The sequence below is a fragment of the Diabrotica undecimpunctata genome, chromosome 6 (genome assembly GCF_040954645.1).
Source record: "Diabrotica undecimpunctata isolate CICGRU chromosome 6, icDiaUnde3, whole genome shotgun sequence".
In the NCBI taxonomy this organism is placed as follows: Eukaryota; Metazoa; Arthropoda; class Insecta; order Coleoptera; family Chrysomelidae; genus Diabrotica; species Diabrotica undecimpunctata.
Genome location: NC_092808.1, coordinates 60,334,357 through 60,359,988, shown reverse-complemented (window position 1 = coordinate 60,359,988; position 25,632 = coordinate 60,334,357). Strand labels below are relative to the sequence as shown.

Here is a 25,632-nt window from a genome sequence, read left to right as displayed (position 1 = left end):
CGTTGTGCTAGTAACCTGAAAAAATGGGAATACCAGGAGGATGATAGCTGCAACTCTGGCGTGTTTCATAATAGTCACTATCTACTAGCATGCACAGAGATGAGCGGGATCTGCATAAAGAAGACCTAAGTTTAGCAAATGACACGGCCATTTATATGTACAACCATTGAAAGTGAAGAATTTAAAGTTGTTATTCCGAACACGGAAAGTAAGTAAATAGTATCTCCCTCTCTGACTCCTCGTTTTATTTTTGTATAATGACTGTTTCTATGTAATTTAACAGTTGTTGTTGCTTGCTGGTAAACATATAACCTAATTTGCATTCCCAAAGCGAATGCAGTATTTTGTTTAGTTTGACCATGTTGAAATTTTTATTAAAATCAATACGTTCTCTATTAGTGTTTTCATACTTTATAGCGGCTCATTGTTTCCGTAACTTTTTTAACATCCTGCCTGTTCTCTAGGTTGATAAGTCCCAGTTTTATTTCTATTCTTGTAACAAGTATTATGATGAACAAACCGTAAAAGTAGGTTAAAAGACTAATCGACCAATCAATTTTTAAATTTAACTTGTCTGCTTTTTATGAAGTATACTCATTATGGCGTAGGTCCATTTTATTGGGATATTGGCGTTGTGAAGACAGAAGTTAAAAAGTAGGTTTTTTAATTAGCTTTTGTACTTATTGCTTTAAAGACGTATGTCAATATTTTATATTCACCTGAAGCTCTATTATTTTTCATTCTTTACGACATGGAATTTCTGATTGTGTTATATCGTGAATCAAATCTGATTCATGGAATAATATTCCTGTTTTACTTGCAGGTACTGCATCTTGTGTACTTTTATCTGTTTTTCTGGATGTATAGAGAAATATGTACAATTCTTTAACAATCGTTTGTTAGGTACTTATTTTTTATTGTTGAAGCCTTTCTTTGTTAACCGATATTGTCAGATTAGCTGTTACTAATATGTGGTCATTACTGCTACTGAACTGGTCTAATACAATGACTTTGTTAAATATTTCCCCTTTGTTCGTGATAAAAAATAAATTGATTTGTTTTTTTTTGTTCCTACGTCTAGGCTTTCTCGTGTACGTATTCTGTACTTTTTATTTTTTAGAAAAGCTATTCATTAGGCACAAATTATTTTCTAATAGCTTAATATTTTTTTACCTCGATTATTTCCAGGGTTTTCCGTAATTTCTATTTTGGCGAGAAAATGTCTACACATTACTATTTTTTCGTAAAACATTTCTACTTCCTCATCATCTTGTTACGTTATAGGGCGTAAATGGATGGTTCCTTCTTTCCTTTTTACTATCACAAGTAGCCTGATTGGAGTATGGTTACATTTTCTTCCTTTTTTACTTCACTGATACCTACAGTATTCCATTATATCTTTAATAGTTCCATTTCTGTTTCCTCCACTCTTTCTTCGGCAGCTAGTGATCAAGTATTAAAGGCCAACATGACCAACCAAGTGCGGCTCATGAGAATGTGAGTGTTTATACAACTTTTGTTCTAGCTTAAAGGTAAACTTTGAAGTTTAGTGTAAAGAAAAGACCAGTTATTAGTGTTAATAATGTTTAGTATTATTATTTACAATCGTATTTATTTTTTTGCAAAAAGTTTTATAAATGCAAAAATGTAAACTTACGGTCTCTATAGGATGATGTAGCTTTACTGCTTCCTAAAACATTTAAAAAGTTTAGTTAGAGCACAAAAAGCATACCAGTTAAATATAACATAGAAGTAAGTATATACAGGGTGGTCCTTAAGTAATTGTACAAAAAGAAACAGTAGATTCTACACTTTAAAATATTACGATTTAAGCCAAATTGCTTTAATAAAATGTTGATATTAAGAAAGATACAGGGTGTTAAAGTGCAAAATTAAAATTTTATTTTTCGCTATAACTTTTATGTTTGTAAACATTTATGTATAAAAATTTACAACTGGGTACTTTTAAATATGAGAAATTATAATTTGATGCACACTTTAATGTAACTGATAGAGGGCGCCACTTATGTCACATATGTGGTATAAATTTGCACTTAACTTTTTTGCTCTTTAAGTTACCTGTTTTTGGGATAAAAAATATTAAAGATACAGGTATACTTGTTAATAACTTTAAAACTCAACAGTTTTCGATATAATCGCATTTTAAAAATCAGCTGCATAATTCTGAATTTAAGGCAATTACTCCAGGTAACGGAGGAAAAATAGACAAAAACATTAATACTTCTGAATTTTGGTATAAAATACCTTTAACTAAAGTTATTAGTTAACGAAATATTAAATAAAATAAATATATCAGCCGGATAATTAATAATAGGATTTGACAAAATAACAGAATAATATGATTTTACATCAAACATTTTACGTTTTATGTTAAATTAAAGTCATAATCAAAACATTTTGTTTACAAACCAAATTAAGAAATAGTTAAACTAAATAACATAACTAGATAACATCAAAGTATGTGTTCGATATGTCCACCGTTTTCACTAATTCATTTGTCAATATATTCCATAAAAGATTGTCTCATATTAAATAGCATCATTGGTTCTAAAGAAACTGCTGCAGTATTTATTTCTTCTTATAGTTGGTTGCGAATGTTTATGGAATTCTTATAGACAAGTTGTTTTAATGCGCCCCATATACCAAAATCAAGCGGATTAAATTCGGGGCTACGTGGTGGCTATAATGTATGTATAATGGATGAATATATTATTTTGGATACATATCCAAATCTTATGGTATATTATGGAACTACATCTTATTTGTCGCAGAAGTTAAATAATATATTCAACTGTGATGTATCTCGTTCATTGGTTACTTATATACACACGGAATAACCTATCGATGACATTACTTATTTATATGATTACGTTACAGCTTACGAGTAACTATAATTACATCTCAAACAAATGGACTATTATGATTTACTAACGAACTAATATTATGCTGAACTAAATTGTCTGTATGTTTACTATATTTATAACAATAGCGGTTATTAGGACAACGATGATGTTTTTGTAAAAATGCTGAGTCTTTAAGGTTAGATTTGTCAATAAGACATTTAGCACCCATAATAAAGCATTTTGTGATGTTACATTATCATCTTTGAGTTGTTTTAATAAGAATAAACTATGAATTATGCTTATCTACAGGTATTCAGTGCTTTACCGCACAAATTTCAAACTAAGAATTATTATGCAGCTGACTTATAAAATGCATTTATCTTGAAAACGGTTGAATTTTCAGGTTATGAACAAGTATAGCTTTTCTTTGTAGAAATAATGTATCTTTAATATTTTTTAACACAAATAGAGCTAACTTTAAGAGCAAAAAAGTTAAGCGCAAATTTATGCCACACATGTGGCATATGTGGCGCCTTCTATTAGTTACAGTAAAGTAAGTATAAAATTATAATTTATCCTACTGAAAAGCATTTAACTGTAAATTTTTGTCCAAAAATATTTACAAACGTAAAAGTTATAGCGAAAAATATAACTTTTAATTTCCACTTTAATCAACATTTTATTAAAGCAAGTTGGCTTAAATCGTAATATTTTAAAGTGCAGAATCTACGGTTTCTGTTTGTACAATTATTTAAGGACCACCCTGTATAGTGTAAATTTTAGCATAACATTTTAGCCACTAAATTGTAAGAAATCATAATTGAGTTTTAACTACAACACTGTTGCTAAGTTGTGATTATAAATAATTTATCAACTTCTAAATAAATGGTTTACATGCAGTCAAATATTCATGTAATAACGGTATTGTTAAAGTATCTAATAAAACATGACAAAGCTGATCAGTAAAAAATTACAGTAGATCATCGAAGCCGCCAGTTAGAGAAAAATATGTATATAATTTATTCTTGGCGTTCACTTGATACCAGGTAGCAAATCGTTTGCGCTATTGAAGTGAATTTTAAAAATTTATATTTTTATGTACTAAAAAACTTTTTTTTTGTTACAAAATCTCTATGTTTTTGTATGTTTTTTTGTAGAAACAGCCACGAAGGAAGCTGAATCTACCTGAGGAAAGGAATGACACACGTATAAAACATATAAAAAAAGTAGTGAATGATAATGCGAGTGAAAAGTAAAAAAAGGTAAAGCATTTCAGGAGTCTCGCACACTTCCAACGAGAATGTTCTTATAATAATAAACAGTGAACGTTAACTGCTGAACATTACAACGAGAAAAAAATAGAGTAGTTGGATACATAAGTAGAGGACCGAAAAACTATTTACTATGCCTTATCATAACGAAAAAGTGAAAGGTAAAAGATGGTTAGCCAGTAAAAAACTATCTTGGCTATGCAATATTAGACAATGGAGCGATAAAAAAATGCAGCTGATAAAGAAGCATTTCAAAAATTTATAAACATGCGTGATCGTAGACATGGTACTTCAGAAAGAAGAAATCGCTTTTTTTTTCTTTTTTTTTTAATTTATTGTATTTTTTTGTGTACCTATTAATGAATTGTTTTTTATGATTTAAATTAAGATTCTATGATTTTTGTTGAAATAGTATTGCTTAAGCTGCATCCTTATGAAGGGATTTTATGGTATATTTAATTAATAAATACTTAACGTATTCAGGCACCCGTTTATTATGTGACCAGATTACGTATGTGTAATTGGCTTCGTTTTGTTTTTCATTTACTTACTTGATCGTACGAAAGGTGTTAATTTCCTAGACATTTCTCGAGGGGAATACGTGGCGCTCGTAGCTCTTCTATCAACTTTAACAGTTCTTTTGAAGGTTTGGATAGAAGTTTGCTTCTTAATTCCCATTTTGTTGTCTTTAAATTTCTTTTTTGTCAGTTTTATGTGGGATACACTACGGTTGTTTAGATTAAAACTCTGAATCTTAGTAGTTGATTGCTGCAGGTAGGAAGTTGTAGGTAAATCTTCAGATACTTGATTTTTAGCTGAAAAAATAATGAATTTTAACCCATTACTTAATAGACAGACAGATCGACATAACTTGCTCGCACAACATAGAAGGATTGTTATGGTAAATTATACAGTCATTATCAGATTTAAATGTCATAAACTAGTGACGAATAATTTAAAAATTAGTTGAAATTTTCTTTTTTCATAGATTGCAATAATTTTGATAAACCAGTAATGTAGGTATCTACATATTCTGTTCATGTATAAAATAATATGACTAATAAGCACGTAACTTTCTTAGAAAGGATTAAAAGTTGCAACCGACATAAAATTTCTCATTTTCAATCAATTGCGACAAAAGAGTAAACTCGTGCCATAAAAAGGCACAAGCGTCTAAAAGATCCTGTAGAATTAAAATACCATTTAACAGTACATTTGACGACTATAGTGTCAAACGTGCATGATGCTCTTGCACATGAGCACCCCAGTACCACTATTCGGAGTATAGTATATATAGTAAGTGTTGCAGAGGAGAAAGGATTTTTTGTACGAGAATTGTTATAATTTATTTTAAAACTATACGAAAGATCACCATAAAGAAATTACTTCTGATAATTTCAAAGATTATTTTGGTCAAATGATATATTTTTCGACCAATTAATTATGTCGTAGTTGTGGGCAATACCAATAATCACTCAAGGATCCATTATCTAACAGTAACTGGAAAAAATGAAAGAACTCTGGGACTGGTTAAGAATCAACGAAATGAAGGTAGAAAAAGGATACCTAAAAACATTTAAATTATATTTACCAAAATTAAAGAAGTATGCTGTAGCTGAAGTAGCAAAATAACGTAGTTAAATCTCTGAAAAGTTAACACCATTAAACTAATCTGGGCTTAAATAAAGGTATATGTCGCAAGAAATAGTCATACTAGCAGCAGAGGAAGAAGTAATTTGTAAACTCAATACACTAGAATTATCATCACTACTATCGAGAGGGAAACTAGGAGGTAGAAATGGTAAACTTTTTGCATATTGTTTGAGGTCCCAAAATTAACATTTTCGGCAAAATGCAGCTTATTCGTATGATTTTTAGAGGTTCAGTGTCAGGTTTCGTCTCTGACGACTGGAGTAGTAATTATTGGGTCACCGTAGTATTATCTAAGATGGATCTAAGTTTAGTTAATTACTATGAAACCAAAAATAAAATCTCCCTTATTTTTTATTTTTCCACATAACTCTTAATGTTTATTACGACATGGAGAAATATATGTCTTTGGGAAATATAGTACATGGTAAAAAGAGGCCGGGAACTTTCACCTTCTCATTTATTTATTTTGTTAGACTGGTTATTGAAATATTTATTTGACACTTAACTATAATAACAAATAAGCCTTATATTTGATGATTCACTTTCCACATAGTTAGCTGCTCCCAAAAAAACAATTTTTAAAATCAAATAAACTGTCTTATTTTTATGCATTATGCAAAGAATTTCACCCAATTTCTATCCTGTTTTGTTAATTTATCAGCAAATAAAATTATGTGTTCGCATATAAAACACGATTACATTTCTTTTACAACTTAATATTACTCAATTAAACTGAAAATCTATATAAGGTACATCCACTAATAATTTTCCAACATAAACATGCCTCATTCTGGTATCAAAGAGACCGCCTTTCAAATCAAGGTTGTCAGACATATTTCCTAAAATTCCTAAGGTTATATTTAAAAAATATGCTCTATTCTGTATTCGTTATTATTCAATTGCTAGTCAACGAATGACACTCAAAAAATAATATGAACATATTCTCAAAAAATATATCTATAAATTTATTAACTAGGTACTAATATTTCCATGGACTCTTTACTAATGAATTAAAGCAACCGTGAACTTTGTATATATTACTTATACTCTAAGTAATTTTCGAATATCGGCAACATTGTAGTCTGGAGAGAATTTGAACCTTCCGTCCATATCGACGTTGCCATGTTGGTGAATTTAGCGGTAATACTTTTATAGATATAATGATCGACTTTTAAGAAATCAGACAACTTTTAAGAATCCAAGTTCTCAAAAACGGTTTCAAGAATTGTATTATTTTTTTCCAAATTTCATTGATTTTATACCTTACCTGGAAACGTAAAAAATTGCAGATATATTAATATGGTATTAAAGTTATATTCACTAATTTTAAACTCATGCATTATGGCAACAGCGAAGTGCAAAGCTATAAATCGTAATGAACACCTGTTTGTCTCGCTATGTGACACCCTAAAATATTTCCTTTTGCAGAGGCGGAGGCTTATTATCAGGTAAGTAATATTATATTTTTCTAGGATGGCATTTTTTAAGATGCGTCAACTTCTGTGTTATCAATAAATAATGACAATTATGTTAATGACAGCTCCGAATTAAAAAATAAAGATTTGCACGTACAATCCCAAAGAATAGTCTTAAATATGTATGAGTGTTTGAAAAAAGAAAATATTGGGATGGCTGATAATGCAATTGTTCTAATTGTATCTAATGCATTGCTATTGTCGGCCAAAAATATAACAAAGTCTTCTGCCGATTATCACGAAGATATGACAGCCGATTTATTTGAAAAGTGGTTTGTTGAACAACTCTTGCCCAATATTCCGCCGAATTCAGTGATTTTTATGGATAATGCTTTGTATCATTCCCGCATATTAAATAAAATACCTAATAATAACACGAAAAAGGACGAAATTTTAAAATTTATGCAACTTAAAAAATATCACTGTTCCTAAAAAGATTCCAGTAAAGAAAGAATTAATTAGAATTATCAAAAGTCGGAATTTTAAAAACGAATACGTTATTGACACCATTTGCAGCAAGCACGGCCATACTCTTTTGCGATTACCCTAATACTATTGCATTTTTAATCCAATTGAAATGGTTTGGGGTACCGTAAAAAAACGATTGCGAAAATATAATTAGTCACCAACATTAAGCGCAATGTTGTAAAAATAGAAAACGAATATCCTGTTTTACCGGCAATAGCACCAATAGTTATCTAACCTGGGAACGATTCGACTTCAGAAGACTCTGACGATTCTTTTCAGTCCTTCTAATTAATTTCTTTACAGCTATCGCGATGCATCTTGAACACTAGTATTCATTATTATAAAGTGTGTCGCATTTAAGATGAAGACACCTCTATATATCAGCTACTAAAATACATACAGATTTGACATTTTGCACAGTCATACATGTTGATAGTGCACATTTTTTTAAGTTAGTCATCTGAAATTTAAATTTTAAACGCGGCTTACTGCGAATCCACAAACAGGGTAAATTTTCGATATTTTGCTTCGCGTTAGAGAAATCGGAAAAACTTATTTATAAAAGTTGTTCCACTTATTGTAACCGCACATACCAAATTTCATGACAAAATTCGCAATTTTAGTTTTTCAGTATTATTTGTAATCTCGATCCTAAATCTACAATTGGCTGTCTAAAGATGCATCTCGGGACAGCCAACTGTCCGTTTTAGAATCCTGACTACAATTGAAGAGCTTATTTCCAAAGTGTCTTAAATCCATATAATGAAATCCATGAAATTACAGATTTTCATACAAATTTAACATACAAATTATACAATTTTACAATTTTCATATGCACTTTTAAATGGTAAATAAGAAGTTGTTTTGGTACATATAACTTTATTCTAGACTTGAAGAAATCTATAAAGTTTAAAAAAAGAAAATTAAAAAAATCGAAATTTTGGATTTAAGACACTTTGGAAATAAGCTCTTCAATTAATGAAAAAAGTAAAAGTGCGAATTTTGACATAAAACTTTGTTATGTGGGGTTATAATAATATTTGGAACATCTTTTCCAAATAACTTTTTCAGATATCTCTAACTCGAAGCAAAATATTGAAGATTCACCCTGTTTGTGCATTAACAGTAGGCCGTGTTTAAAAATTAATTTTCAGTTGACTATTTTAATTGCTGGATAGACAATCTTTTAAAATTTTCTGACAAAATGAGCCATTATTTACAGATAATTGTAAAAAAATATTATGGTTTATGTAAAAACTAAATAATAAGTGCAATACTCTTATAAATCACTAAAATTAACAAGCTTTAATTTGAAAGAATTAATTTGTTATTTATTCGATGTTGTGAGCCCGCTCCTATTTGAAAAAAAACTGATTCTGTCCTTTGAAGAGTCCTATTCAAAAATGCCCCGTTTAAACAAATCGAAGGTTGAAGGGTGCCGGACATTTTTGCCGGAAACAATTCAAATTTAAAAGATCACCTTTTTCTGCTACGGAAAATATTGCTCCGATTTCTCACCAAAATCAATGTTGAGACTTTAGTTTAGATACTCTTGAATCTCAAAAATACTCATTTACATATTTTTCAAGCCTCGAAAATGCATATTAGGTATCGCATTTTTCGGATTTTAAATCGCCTATATCTCCAAAACTATTAACTTTTGAGAAAAATGACATAGATCTTATTTAGAGTCGCCCAAAAACCTAAAAAATATTTTTTGGAGCACAAAAGGTGATATTTTGAATTTGTTTAAAAAATTGTTTAAACATTTTCTGCCCAAAAATTGAGAAATTTTCCTGAATATAATTATGTAAAAATTAATAAAAATTATATGATTTTTCTTGAAATATGCGTTTGATAACTGGTCCCTTTTCTTAATTTCCACGCCAATGGTCGGCATTGGCATCAAAGAATCTCAAAAGCCGACGCTTGGCAAACTGACATTGGAAAAAGTATACTTATACTCTATTTATGTATATATATTTAAAAATTATTAATAGCATAAATTTGATAACACAGGTCGTTTGCACTTAGTGTTGTATTGTCTTCTGCGTTTATCTTGGTGGTTTAATATTTTTAATAACTCTTATACAGGGTGTCCCAAATTGGTATGTTTTTCAGGGTATACCGAAAGCTAGAGGAGATAAAAAAAAAGTATTTAAAATGTCATGACGTTTTTTTTTTCGTTAAAGTAACGATTTCCTAATCAAAATTATCAATAATCTCTACATTGGGTCTCCAATAACCTTCCAAAACGACAGGGTTATGGATCTTCTTTATTAAGAATTGAACTTTGATATATTATATAATATGGAAATTGCGTACAAAATAGTTCATGAGACTTCTCATTAAGGAAATATAATATCAACTTATGTTTTTTTATATAGGCCACCCTTTGTATTTTAACATTTTGCGTTTAAATTTTTAACTCTCTTTCACCTGATATAACATATTACTTATATATCTATTTTCAATTGTTGGAGCTACACTACAAATAAAATATTTATAGTTGACATCATGTTAAAGGTACTTAAAATAAAACGCTTGGTATAAACGCATTTTACAGTTTTATTTAGCAGAAATAAAATCAGTGTTTAAACAACTTGAAAATAAAGTTACTTAAACGCTTATTTTTGGTTTAAAGTGAATTATTATTTTTAAATTATTGATTCGATATTTCATAAAGTTATCACGAATTATATTTTAGGTAAAAAGAAGGCAACCAAGCAAGAGAATTTTTAAACAGCTTGATTTAAATTTAGTATAGTATGGAAGTTTCGTAAAATCACCGCGTCAGTATAAGAAAATCGTTAAGCGAGAGTTGTAAATAAGTTGGGTTATAAATGCATATGCATACCATAAAACTTCTGTACTTCAAATTGAAAAGGAAATAGGTATTACATAAACATATACAAGTGCTGAGACGATTTTAAGAAAACATAAATTTAGGCCTTATCAATAAACATCTGTCCGAGAAAAATTATATCCAAAATATTATTAGAGAAGGATAATATTTGCAAAACGGTATATACGAAAATGAAAATGTAATGAAAATCCAAATTTTTGTTCATAGTTAATATTTAGCGGCGAAGCTCGCATATCCAAAGCAAGATTGTTTAACCAACACAATAAACTATATTGTAATGATTCAAATTCCCACTTACTTAGTTCAGAATATCAGGAAGTAGGGAAGATCTGATTTTAACGCTAGTTGTTTTGTCGGGCATAATCAATTAGTTTAACCTGTATTTAATTATTTAATATTAAATACATTATATTTATTATTGATAGCAACTACTTGCTGTCGGATATATGAATATCTTAGAAACATAGAGCAACTGCCCATAATGCTGAATTCATTGGAAATTATTTGAGTGAAAAATTTTATAATCGGTGGATTGGAAATTATGGTCTTGTTAGGTGGCTTCGTCGTTTACCCGAACTAAATCCTTTGATTTTTTTATTAAGGGATTTTTTAAAACAATATTTACACAACTGATTTAAACACCAAGAAATAATTATTAAAAAGCACTTATCAAGCAGTCAGAAACATAAAACCAGCCCATTCGTGTAATATCCGTAAGAAAAGGGTGTTAATTATTATTACAACAAAACGGTATGGATGTTTTGTAATGTTGGTTCACTAGACTCTTTTATAATAGACGTATTAAAAGTTTTAACAAAGTTTTTTAAAAATTTTTAAAAAAGAATCCTTTATAAAGAACGTTTAATATTCTTTAATAAAAAAATCTCTTTCATAAAAATTATAACTTTCCAGATCGACGTAAGGACAGAGATCATTTGCATGTTATTTTGTATTTTACTCGACGTTTGCCGAGATGGTCATATTTTTTTATAAATTTTTGTTCAAAACTGAGACAAGAATGTGTCGATATTTATATTGTTTTTCTTTGAAGAGTCCTGCATAAAGACTGTTCTTATTTTTTGCAATAAAAACTGTGCTATCACGCATTTCCAAATTCAGTATAGACATAGTTAATATTAATATCATTTAAAAAATTTTAGTATGAAAATAGTTCTGCTGAAGGATTATTTGGAGATAGTTTATATAACTATGTAATAATAATTTTGTACCAAGAATATCTATTGGACAAAAAATAATAGTAGCATGTCAATGGTCATTGGGCATTCTGTGTTTAAGGACACTCTAGTGTTCATAAAACCATTTGATTAGCTTATATGTTAATCGGATATACTGTCGTTAAGGATTTACTGTCGGTTTCCTTGACATTAAGTTAGAAACGTCTCATGGACGTTTGGTATCGTTAATTGTATGTTCTGTGTGTGTGTGTTCCTAATGTTCTCTCGCTATAAGCTACTGATCAAATGCCAAAGTGCATTGATCATGAAAAACTCACAATAAATCATCAAAAATCATGATCAAAACTATGAAAAAAATTAGTTGGATTTATTTTCAGCGTAGCAAAATGATATGTTGAAGATTGTCAAATAAAGGCTTTATTTTGTAATCTTGTTTGCTCTTACAAAAAACGAGCAAAAAGAATTAACAATATTTTTAGATTGATATTAATTTAACAAATATAGAGATCAACATTTTAAGTTTTTTTGCATAAAGCTGTAGGTAATAAATAGTCATAAATATACCTGCTAATTTTCTGGGTGTGTCACTTATTTGAACATGAAGTTCAGAGAGTCTGTTCACAGAATCTGATATTCCTGATAAAATGTTGTTAATTGTTCTAACTGCTGCTCCAGTATTATCAGTTCCAATCACATTAGATGTTTGTGCTTTCGGTTGGATAACAGCCTTCGGCGGTGGTGATTTTACGGACACTGATGAACTCGATTGATTAAATGTGTCATCATCTGAAAATCAAAAATAATTTTACAATAAAGGCTAATTCTGGTTGTCTATTTGGGAAATTATACAGTGTTAATATTTGCACAGATAATTAAATAAAATCATATTGATACCTTAAGAACTATGTATAGGTATATAACCGGTTGAATCATTTATTGCTATTTAACATTATTGCCTAGTAAAAAGAAACAAGAAAGCGAAATTAATTAATAAAATTTATGATCTCAACAGTAGTAACTATCACGAAATAGATCCAGATGCGGTCGTTTCATATGCGATCAAGGTAATTTTCGTTGCAAAAACGGTCAATCCAAAATATTTTGGCAGGTAACGTTGCACTTGCGATCAGACATTTTACTTAAAAGCTAGAAATCTAAGAAGGTCGTAAATTAGTAACCACCCGAGTTATTAGCAGGCCCAGTCGACCCTATTGAAATATTTTAATCCGCTTATCTATATTTCGAACAAAAGTTAATGAAAACAGTAATGACTAAACCACAATAATCCCTCATTCAAAATGGAAAATTTTGAAGTGATTGAAACCACCAAGGGAAAACCTTCTGCTCTTCACGCTGGACATCAGTATCGAAAATATAGGAAGAACAAGGAAGATGTTGTAACTTAGGTACGTGTAAAAGAACGTCACCATAACTGATGAAGACAAAACTGATGGAATTACTCGAAGTGAACCAACACACCTGTGTCCTCGATGTAGCTCTCTTAGAAGTAAAAAAGGCTACGTAAATTTTAAAAAAGAGAGCTCGAGAAGAAGGTACTCCAATCTCAGACATTTACAGGGAAGATTTCGAAAAACTATTTACAAAAAGACTCGATTTTGTGAGTGAAATTCCTTTGTATGCCTCACGTAAGTCTACACTTTGTCGTTCAAGACATTTACAAACTGGTGTCGGACCAGAACCAGTGTCGTCTATTAAAATAGATATTCCACTGAAAATGTTGACATTAGAAGATGGTCAGAGTTTTTTGTTTTATGACGACACTGAAGAAGGAGAAAGAAACTTATGTTTTTCGACTTTGAAAGCAAAAGAAACGTTAGCAACAGAACAGATTTTTTTGTCGACGGTACATTTAAGAGCTCCCCCAAACAGTTTACACAAATATATACCATGCATGTTGGTATGAGCAGCATTGACGACGAAACAAGAACTGTTCCTGTGTGGTATGCGCTTCTACCAAATGAAAAAATGAAAACGTATAGAAGGCTGTTTACAATACTGACAAAAAAAACTAGGCGGATGGAAACCAACAACAGTGACGCTTTCGATTTTAAAAATGCTGTCATTCAAGCTCTTAAAATTGTGGCTTATTTCCCATTAAAATAGTAAATTGCATAAGATGCCACAAAGAAATAGCTTCAGAACAATATTTTATTTATGTGACACTAAGGTTCATTAAATCAACTATTTTCATTTTTTTTTAATTAGTGCACATACTCCCACTAAACTTTCAAAAGAAGTGCACTTTTTTTATCAAAATACTTTTTGCCGTAATAAAATTATTAGTAAACATTTTCTCCTCTTATCAACGTCAGTGGTAAATATAATTTAAATCTTACAAAAATGTGGTTATAGAATAATTCATGTGATAGTAGTAGAAAAAGATAAAAATGTTATTTGTTTATTAAGCAATGGCCGCACATGCAACGATAAAAGCAACATATTTTTGTATGACCGCAAATGCAACGATAATAACCGTCGCAAATGCTACGACCGCATCTGCAACGACACCAACTATCACAGGTCTCTGCTGTATTGGCACATTAAACTCTGAAAATCATATAACAAGTCTTATCGTCATTTGTCTGTACAATAAAAATAACTCTATTTTACAAAAATAAATGATGGTATTATTATTCCTATACCTGTAAAGAATTGTCGTTAAAATTCTACATGAAAATAATTTTAATTGGCTTGAGGACGAAGGACGATCTGTTTACACAGCCAATATAAAACGTCACTATAATATGGTACGCTAATATAACTGGTATACTAAACCGTATACAAGATGAGTTAGTTAAATGAGGTATATAAGGATATACCCATATTGCATAAATTTCTTTTTAATATGGATCCCTTGTTACTAAACCTTGTATGAACGCAGATTGGATGAGTTCGATATCTTTTAAAGTTACTTTTAAAAAAAGTTACTTCTCAAAGTTTGACATGTTCTTTGAGAAGTAACTTTTAGAAATCCACAAGGAAACAAAGTTCCTGTATTTGGCTGTATACCATATATTAAAAAATTTTGAATAAAATCCTTTATAAAAAGGTATATAAAAAACCCAGTTGGGCTATGTTGCATTGACAAAACGTTTTCGGAATAAATATTCCATCATCAGTGTCAAGTTAATACATGGATGTAGCCACTAAATATGTAGGTAAAAACCCTTTAAAAATTATTAAATAAGATTTGATTTACATTATGTCTAATTTACAGTTAAGATGTTAAAGTTACCGTTGGATTGGTAACATGGCGACATATGACTCTACATTAGTTGCGAGTCCTGAGACGGTATGTCTACGAGGACTTTGTCAAAGCAACTTTTAGAAATGGTTTTATTGCATGGTTTATTTGATTTGTTTGGAAACGTTATGAATGAGGATCTAAGCTAATCTGGTAGTATTATCATTTCTATAAATGGAGCGAAAGAAATGTTTTAGGATATCTGCCTGGTACTCGTAGATTAATTGTATTTACAGTTGGCACTGTGACTGTGCATTGATTTACACGGTTAAATGTTTGAAAAGAAGCAATAATTACCATATTGTTCAGAATATCAAAAAAGATCAGTTAAAACAGGCGCAGAAAGGTGGGTAGACGACCAACCTCGTGACTATTAGAATAATATTTTTCAAGGTTTTTTAAAATTAAATTCAAGTAATAGTAAAATCGGTAAGATAGTTTCGAAACAAATTCAGATTTCTGCTTTAATCTGGAGCCTTCTAAAAATTGCAAGGCATGGCCAAACGATGATAAAGATGTTAATAGAGACATGGGGAATCTAAAATTTGCATTCCACGACATGTCTATTCATCTAAGCAGAAATCCTAACGAATTTGTTTCTCGTACTCATACAGAGTAGATCCGAAGAAAAATGAAAAAGACAGAAAAGATTTTATTTCACGTTCAAAGCGTCTATGTACCTATTGATACGTATTTCGCTTTAATAAAGCTCATCAGAATAGTTATTCATAGCCGTTCTTAACGTGAAAAATAAAATTCTCTGTCTTATTAGAAGTAACAATAACATGACTTCGTTATGGACGTAATAGCGACATCTGATAGAAAAATCGGTAAGATAGTTTCGAAACAAATTCAGATTTCTGCTTTAATCTGGAGCCTTCTAAAAATTGCAAGGCATGGCCAAACGATGATAAAGATGTTAATAGAGACATGGGGAATCTAAAATTTGCATTCCACGACATGTCTATTCATCTAAGCAGAAATCCTAACGAATTTGTTTCTCGTACTCATACAGAGTAGATCCGAAGAAAAATGAAAAAGACAGAAAAGATTTTATTTCACGTTCAAAGCGTCTATGTACCTATTGATACGTATTTCGCTTTAATAAAGCTCATCAGAATAGTTATTCATAGCCGTTCTTAACGTGAAAAATAAAATTCTCTGTCTTATTAGAAGTAACAATAACATGACTTCGTTATGGACGCAATAGCGACATCTGATAGAAAAATCGGTAAGATAGTTTCGAAACAAATTCAGATTTCTGCTTTAATCTGGAGCCTTCTAAAAATTGCAAGGCATGGCCAAACGATGATAAAGATGTTAATAGAGACATGGGGAATCTAAAATTTGCATTCCACGACATGTCTATTCATCTAAGCAGAAATCCTAACGAATTTGTTTCTCGTACTCATACAGAGTAGATCCGAAGAAAAATGAAAAAGACAGAAAAGATTTTATTTCACGTTCAAAGCGTCTATGTACCTATTGATACGTATTTCGCTTTAATAAAGCTCATCAGAATAGTTATTCATAGCCGTTCTTAACGTGAAAAATAAAATTCTCTGTCTTATTAGAAGTAACAATAACATGACTTCGTTATGGACGCAATAGCGACATCTGATAGAAAAATCGGTAAGATAGTTTCGAAACAAATTCAGATTTCTGCTTTAATCTGGAGCCTTCTAAAAATTGCAAGGCATGGCCAAACGATGATAAAGATGTTAATAGAGACATGGGGAATCTAAAATTTGCATTCCACGACATGTCTATTCATCTAAGCAGAAATCCTAACGAATTTGTTTCTCGTACTCATACAGAGTAGATCCGAAGAAAAATGAAAAAGACAGAAAAGATTTTATTTCACGTTCAAAGCGTCTATGTACCTATTGATACGTATTTCGCTTTAATAAAGCTCATCAGAATAGTTATTCATAGCCGTTCTTAACGTGAAAAATAAAATTCTCTGTCTTATTAGAAGTAACAATAACATGACTTCGTTATGGACGCAATAGCGACATCTGATAGAAAAATCGGTAAGATAGTTTCGAAACAAATTCAGATTTCTGCTTTAATCTGGAGCCTTCTAAAAATTGCAAGGCATGGCCAAACGATGATAAAGATGTTAATAGAGACATGGGGAATCTAAAATTTGCATTCCACGACATGTCTATTCATCTAAGCAGAAATCCTAACGAATTTGTTTCTCGTACTCATACAGAGTAGATCCGAAGAAAAATGAAAAAGACAGAAAAGATTTTATTTCACGTTCAAAGCGTCTATGTACCTATTGATACGTATTTCGCTTTAATAAAGCTCATCAGAATAGTTATTCATAGCCGTTCTTAACGTGAAAAATAAAATTCTCTGTCTTATTAGAAGTAACAATAACATGACTTCGTTATGGACGCAATAGCGACATCTGATAGAAAAATCGGTAAGATAGTTTCGAAACAAATTCAGATTTCTGCTTTAATCTGGAGCCTTCTAAAAATTGCAAGGCATGGCCAAACGATGATAAAGATGTTAATAGAGACATGGGGAATCTAAAATTTGCATTCCACGACATGTCTATTCATCTAAGCAGAAATCCTAACGAATTTGTTTCTCGTACTCATACAGAGTAGATCCGAAGAAAAATGAAAAAGACAGAAAAGATTTTATTTCACGTTCAAAGCGTCTATGTACCTATTGATACGTATTTCGCTTTAATAAAGCTCATCAGAATAGTTATTCATAGCCGTTCTTAACGTGAAAAATAAAATTCTCTGTCTTATTAGAAGTAACAATAACATGACTTCGTTATGGACGCAATAGCGACATCTGATAGAAAAATCGGTAAGATAGTTTCGAAACAAATTCAGATTTCTGCTTTAATCTGGAGCCTTCTAAAAATTGCAAGGCATGGCCAAACGATGATAAAGATGTTAATAGAGACATGGGGAATCTAAAATTTGCATTCCACGACATGTCTATTCATCTAAGCAGAAATCCTAACGAATTTGTTTCTCGTACTCATACAGAGTAGATCCGAAGAAAAATGAAAAAGACAGAAAAGATTTTATTTCACGTTCAAAGCGTCTATGTACCTATTGATACGTATTTCGCTTTAATAAAGCTCATCAGAATAGTTATTCATAGCCGTTCTTAACGTGAAAAATAAAATTCTCTGTCTTATTAGAAGTAACAATAACATGACTTCGTTATGGACGCAATAGCGACATCTGATAGAAAAATCGGTAAGATAGTTTCGAAACAAATTCAGATTTCTGCTTTAATCTGGAGCCTTCTAAAAATTGCAAGGCATGGCCAAACGATGATAAAGATGTTAATAGAGACATGGGGAATCTAAAATTTGCATTCCACGACATGTCTATTCATCTAAGCAGAAATCCTAACGAATTTGTTTCTCGTACTCATACAGAGTAGATCCGAAGAAAAATGAAAAAGACAGAAAAGATTTTATTTCACGTTCAAAGCGTCTATGTACCTATTGATACGTATTTCGCTTTAATAAAGCTCATCAGAATAGTTATTCATAGCCGTTCTTAACGTGAAAAATAAAATTCTCTGTCTTATTAGAAGTAACAATAACATGACTTCGTTATGGACGCAATAGCGACATCTGATAGAAAAATCGGTAAGATAGTTTCGAAACAAATTCAGATTTCTGCTTTAATCTGGAGCCTTCTAAAAATTGCAATAGATTCCCCATGTCTCTATTAACATCTTTATCATCGTTTGGCCATGCCTTGCAATTTTTAGAAGGCTCCAGATTAAAGCAGAAATCTGAATTTGTTTCGAAACTATCTTACCGATTTTTCTATCAGATGTCGCTATTGCGTCCATAACGAAGTCATGTTATTGTTACTTCTAATAAGACAGAGAATTTTATTTTTCACGTTAAGAACGGCTATGAATAACTATTCTGATGAGCTTTATTAAAGCGAAATACGTATCAATAGGTACATAGACGCTTTGAACGTGAAATAAAATCTTTTCTGTCTTTTTCATTTTTCTTCGGATCTACTCTGTATGAGTACGAGAAACAAATTCGTTAGGATTTCTGCTTAGATGAATAGACATGTCGTGGAATGCAAATTTTAGATTCCCCATGTCTCTATTAACATCTTTATCATCGTTTGGCCATGCCTTGCAATTTTTAGAAGGCTCCAGATTAAAGCAGAAATCTGAATTTGTTTCGAAACTATCTTACCGATTTTTCTATCAGATGTCGCTATTGCGTCCATAACGAAGTCATGTTATTGTTACTTCTAATAAGACAGAGAATTTTATTTTTCACGTTAAGAACGGCTATGAATAACTATTCTGATGAGCTTTATTAAAGCGAAATACGTATCAATAGGTACATAGACGCTTTGAACGTGAAATAAAATCTTTTCTGTCTTTTTCATTTTTCTTCGGATCTACTCTGTATGAGTACGAGAAACAAATTCGTTAGGATTTCTGCTTAGATGAATAGACATGTCGTGGAATGCAAATTTTAGATTCCCCATGTCTCTATTAACATCTTTATCATCGTTTGGCCATGCCTTGCAATTTTTAGAAGGCTCCAGATTAAAGCAGAAATCTGAATTTGTTTCGAAACTATCTTACCGATTTTCTATCAGATGTCGCTATTGCGTCCATAACGAAGTCATGTTATTGTTACTTCTAATAAGACAGAGAATTTTATTTTTCACGTTAAGAACGGCTATGAATAACTATTCTGATGAGCTTTATTAAAGCGAAATACGTATCAATAGGTACATAGACGCTTTGAACGTGAAATAAAATCTTTTCTGTCTTTTTCATTTTTCTTCGGATCTACTCTGTATGAGTACGAGAAACAAATTCGTTAGGATTTCTGCTTAGATGAATAGACATGTCGTGGAATGCAAATTTTAGATTCCCCATGTCTCTATTAACATCTTTATCATCGTTTGGCCATGCCTTGCAATTTTTAGAAGGCTCCAGATTAAAGCAGAAATCTGAATTTGTTTCGAAACTATCTTACCGATTTTTCTATCAGATGTCGCTATTGCGTCCATAACGAAGTCATGTTATTGTTACTTCTAATAAGACAGAGAATTTTATTTTTCACGTTAAGAACGGCTATGAATAACTATTCTGATGAGCTTTATTAAAGCGAAATACGTATCAATAGGTACATAGACGCTTTGAACGTGAAATAAAATCTTTTCTGTCTTTTTCATTTTTCTTCGGATCTACTCTGTATGAGTACGAGAAACAAATTCGTTAGGATTTCTGCTTAGATGAATAGACATGTCGTGGAATGCAAATTTTAGATTCCCCATGTCTCTATTAACATCTTTATCATCGTTTGGCCATGCCTTGCAATTTTTAGAAGGCTCCAGATTAAAGCAGAAATCTGAATTTGTTTCGAAACTATCTTACCGATTTTTCTATCAGATGTCGCTATTGCGTCCATAACGAAGTCATGTTATTGTTACTTCTAATAAGACAGAGAATTTTATTTTTCACGTTAAGAACGGCTATGAATAACTATTCTGATGAGCTTTATTAAAGCGAAATACGTATCAATAGGTACATAGACGCTTTGAACGTGAAATAAAATCTTTTCTGTCTTTTTCATTTTTCTTCGGATCTACTCTGTATGAGTACGAGAAACAAATTCGTTAGGATTTCTGCTTAGATGAATAGACATGTCGTGGAATGCAAATTTTAGATTCCCCATGTCTCTATTAACATCTTTATCATCGTTTGGCCATGCCTTGCAATTTTTAGAAGGCTCCAGATTAAAGCAGAAATCTGAATTTGTTTCGAAACTATCTTACCGATTTTTCTATCAGATGTCGCTATTGCGTCCATAACGAAGTCATGTTATTGTTACTTCTAATAAGACAGAGAATTTTATTTTTCACGTTAAGAACGGCTATGAATAACTATTCTGATGAGCTTTATTAAAGCGAAATACGTATCAATAGGTACATAGACGCTTTGAACGTGAAATAAAATCTTTTCTGTCTTTTTCATTTTTCTTCGGATCTACTCTGTATGAGTACGAGAAACAAATTCGTTAGGATTTCTGCTTAGATGAATAGACATGTCGTGGAATGCAAATTTTAGATTCCCCATGTCTCTATTAACATCTTTATCATCGTTTGGCCATGCCTTGCAATTTTTAGAAGGCTCCAGATTAAAGCAGAAATCTGAATTTGTTTCGAAACTATCTTACCGATTTTTCTATCAGATGTCGCTATTGCGTCCATAACGAAGTCATGTTATTGTTACTTCTAATAAGACAGAGAATTTTATTTTTCACGTTAAGAACGGCTATGAATAACTATTCTGATGAGCTTTATTAAAGCGAAATACGTATCAATAGGTACATAGACGCTTTGAACGTGAAATAAAATCTTTTCTGTCTTTTTCATTTTTCTTCGGATCTACTCTGTATGAGTACGAGAAACAAATTCGTTAGGATTTCTGCTTAGATGAATAGACATGTCGTGGAATGCAAATTTTAGATTCCCCATGTCTCTATTAACATCTTTATCATCGTTTGGCCATGCCTTGCAATTTTTAGAAGGCTCCAGATTAAAGCAGAAATCTGAATTTGTTTCGAAACTATCTTACCGATTTTTCTATCAGATGTCGCTATTGCGTCCATAACGAAGTCATGTTATTGTTACTTCTAATAAGACAGAGAATTTTATTTTTCACGTTAAGAACGGCTATGAATAACTATTCTGATGAGCTTTATTAAAGCGAAATACGTATCAATAGGTACATAGACGCTTTGAACGTGAAATAAAATCTTTTCTGTCTTTTTCATTTTTCAAGTAATAGTGTTCGAAACACAGCATAAAACCAAATGGGACTTCTATATGTGAAAGTGAATGGCTAGTGGTAGTATTCGATTACGAAATGCATGACTAATTTTGGTGAGGAATATCCTGAATTGGCTTACAGTTACGATATTTTTTACAATTGTTTGACAAATTGCGAACAATTATTAATAAATATCAGTAGCTTTGGTCGAAAATCTAAATGTGGTTGAACCACAGCTGAGAATATTGAAATTATTCAACATTTCATTGATCAGAACCCAAAAACATCCATTTCAATGGTGAATTAATAAATATATTTGTCATATAGCACATATTAACTTATTTTAAAAATGGACTTAAAATATCAAGCTCACATGTTTCCATGTTTTTAGGAGCTGCTTCCAAAAAACTATTAGAGAAGAGTAGAGTTTTGTTAATTATTTAGATGAAGCTTGATTTAATCTTTCTGGGTCTGTTAATTAACAGAATATGAAGTGCTGATCATGTAAAAACCTTAATTTTTTATTGAAGAACCGATTCTTGGACTAGGGAAATTTCAGATTTTCAGATTCAGATACTGGCTAAGTAGCCAGTAAAGTTGTCTTAATTTTAGTCGGAGTTGTTTTCGTTTATTAAAGATGAAGTTTCTCCAAGTAAGTCGCCTATCAAGATGAATATCAATGAATTTTGCACTCAAGATGAATATCAATCGCATCAGATTGCGATATATATTGATTCTTTAGTTGTAAATGTGGACATGTCAGACGTTTAGTTGTAAAGGTTATATGGTTTGATTACTTTTATTAACCTTGATTAGCTATTTTTTAAACACATCTGAATGGTGTTTAAGTGGACTTGTAATCTTCTAGATGATTTGATCTAACTTGAGATTGAGATCTTGAGGTATGCCAAAGTTTATAGGTCTCAATGCTGTTACTATCGTACCGTATTTTATCTGAAAATGTCTGTCTGTTATGTCGGATTTGAATATCCTATAGTATTCAGATGGTAATTGTTGTTGTTTAATTTTATACAGCAAGCCTGTATTTCACACTTTATCAAAAGCTTGTGTGATGTCCAAGAAAACTGCAGAACAATAGCGCTTTTTCCCCAAATCCTGGTTTATAATATTAACAACTCTATGCACTTGGTCAACTGCAGCGTGTTTTTGTCGAAAACCAAATTGCTAGTCAGGAATTAAGCAGTTTTCTTCTAGGAAAGAACTCAATTTCTTTGTTATTAATTTCTCAAGAATTTTGGCAAGAATTGGGAAAAAACTAATGGGTCTATATGAAGTTACAAATTCTAAAGGTTTGCCTATTTTATGGATTAAACTTGAGCCGCTTTCCATTGTGAAGAAAAATATCCTAATCTAAGAAGATCGCATTTTGTGGTAATTGACATAAAATGAATCCAGTAATCAGTTCATAACCAAGAGCTTTCTTTTTATTAGTATTAAGTATTGGGTCAATAATTTCGGTTTTTCTAAAAGGTTTAATCGACAGAGACATCTGGTATGGCCAGTCCGAATATATATAAATATTTTCCCCTTTCTTTGATTGTATCCCACGGGGAGTAAAGGTAGTTTCCAAGTGTTCGAGAAATATATTTGCCTTTTCGTCATTCGTGCCTGCTTAATGTTACTCGTTTTGATAGGTGGTATATGTTGTTGTTACCGTAACAATTTTCTGGTAGCCTTCCACAGGGTGTAATCTGTGGCTGCTAATGGCAATAAATCTTTTAGATATTTTGCAGTTGATGAATTTTTTAGATCCTTAGCATTTTTTTCAGGCCTTTTGCTGCTTTGTTAAATGCAGCTTTATTGGTCGGTGTTCGATTGTTTTGCCATGTCTTTCTAAGCTTTCTCTTTTTTCCAATTTTTTGTATAATGGCTTTTGGATAAAACCCCTTGTTAGGTCGATTATTGGTTGGTGGGGTAAATTCCCAGCACCCTTTGTGTATACATGTAGTTAGATGATCCACAGCAATATCTAGATCACTTTCTGTCTTTAGACATAAGTTTATGTTTAAGTTATTAGTAATGGTTTCTTTAAATAAAGTCGAATTGGTTTTTAATGGATAAAGCGTAGGAGGTCTAGGTAAATAAATTATTTCAGAAGACAGGATGAAAAATAATGGCGAGGGATCGGATGTTAAGTCGAAGCATGATTTAGTTGTTAGGTGATTATCTGCTATACCTTTGGTTATACAGAAACCAAGGAAATCTGGAACTTCTCTTCTGTTGGCCAATATGTAGGCTTATCTGTAGAATAAATTTTGAGGTTATTAATATTTATTGCCTGAACTAGTTGTCCGCCCCGTGGGTTCATCTATCTAGAGCTCCAAAAAGAATGTTTCGCATTGTTATCACCATCGGCTAGAAACCTTGATCCAAGTGATAGAAAAAATTCAGAAAATTGATTTGTTTTTATTGTGTGCTTGGGAGGGCAGTATAATAATGATAATGATGATATAGTGAATGGCCCACTCCAGTCTTTAATTACTATGTTTTTGACCTGCAGGTGCGGTATTTTAGTTGCCTGTAGTTCGTAATGTACTGCTTTTATATTTATGGCAGTGTGCAGTACTGAACCTGACAGTACCTGAACCTCCGTGTGCAGTATTATCAGGATGATTTGTGGTATATAATTTATAGTTTGGCATTTTCCAGTAATTTTTACCTGTAAAGTGCGTTTCGGAAATAAGCATTATATAAATTTTATTTGCAATTAAAAATATTTTTAACTCTTGGCTGTGTTGAGTCATATCGTTGGCGTTCCATATTGCTAGTTTAAGTATAGCTAATTTGTATTTGTAATTTTAACTATAAGTAGATTTATACAAGATAGTTTAACAAACAAACCAAATCAGTAAATAAAATACCAGTTGAGGGTGCCGGTATATACCTAAAGAAGACTTCCCGGTGTCACTCTGCCATCTAAACCAGCAATTCAAGGTGAAAAACATGGCTGAAAGCAGTTTTTTTTACCTTGAAGACTGCAAAGAAATAGAATTAGTAATGTCAGAATTTGATGATATTTCCGAAGCCATTCGACAAGCAAAAAAAAATAAAAATCCAAAGTTGAAAGAGCAACCAGCATATATTAATATTAATTATAAATTAATAGTTACTACAATAATTACTTTATTAGACAGACAAAAGGTAAATTTATTAGTGAGTCAGTAAAATTAATAGATAATTTTTAGTCAACAATTAAATCGAAGCCTGGACGTAATGGCCAACCACTTTTTAAAAAAATAAAATACGTTTTTGACAAGAATAAAGGTTTTTAGTTTTTATTCAATGCTGTTAAAGTTATAAAAGGAATATTTTGCGATTAATTGCTAATTGATCGAGATTTATTATTCGCCCTGAAAAATGCTCCAGTTACATCTCCCGATGTAGAACGTTCATTTTTAATGTAAACATTAATTATATGTGATCGAAGAGATAGTTTTAAGACCTAAAATATTAAAAAGTAGTTAACTGTAGATATTTTTGATAAAATTTTAAGTGGTTACAATGTTTAATAATTATTAATTAACAATTATTTAGTAATGAGTTTATTATTTTAGTAATGTTGTGTTAAGTAAATATATTTGTGTTAAGTTAATTTACTTTGTATAATAAATTATGTTATTTGCCTATATTGTCTGTATGTTGCCTATATGTTACCTGCCTTTTTTAACAAGAAACTTTGCCTATTTAGGCGCCTTTTTCTTTAATTACTGTTGTCTATGAATCTGAGCTCTGATCAGGAA

General features: G+C 31.1%; 1 protein-coding gene across 1 annotated transcript in view; it reads right to left on the bottom strand.

The window, feature by feature from the left end:
• The window catches only part of LOC140443466 (uncharacterized), a 132,727-nt gene that overhangs the window by 70,843 nt on the left and 36,252 nt on the right, over nt 1-25,632 (bottom strand). Inside the window, exons 4-6 of the mRNA XM_072534751.1 lie at nt 12,358-12,579; nt 4,687-4,950; nt 1,658-1,690 (exon numbers count right to left, since the gene is read on the bottom strand). Coding sequence (XP_072390852.1) covers nt 1,658-1,690; nt 4,687-4,950; nt 12,358-12,579 — 519 coding nt within the window. The remainder of the gene's footprint in view (nt 1-1,657; nt 1,691-4,686; nt 4,951-12,357; nt 12,580-25,632) is intronic.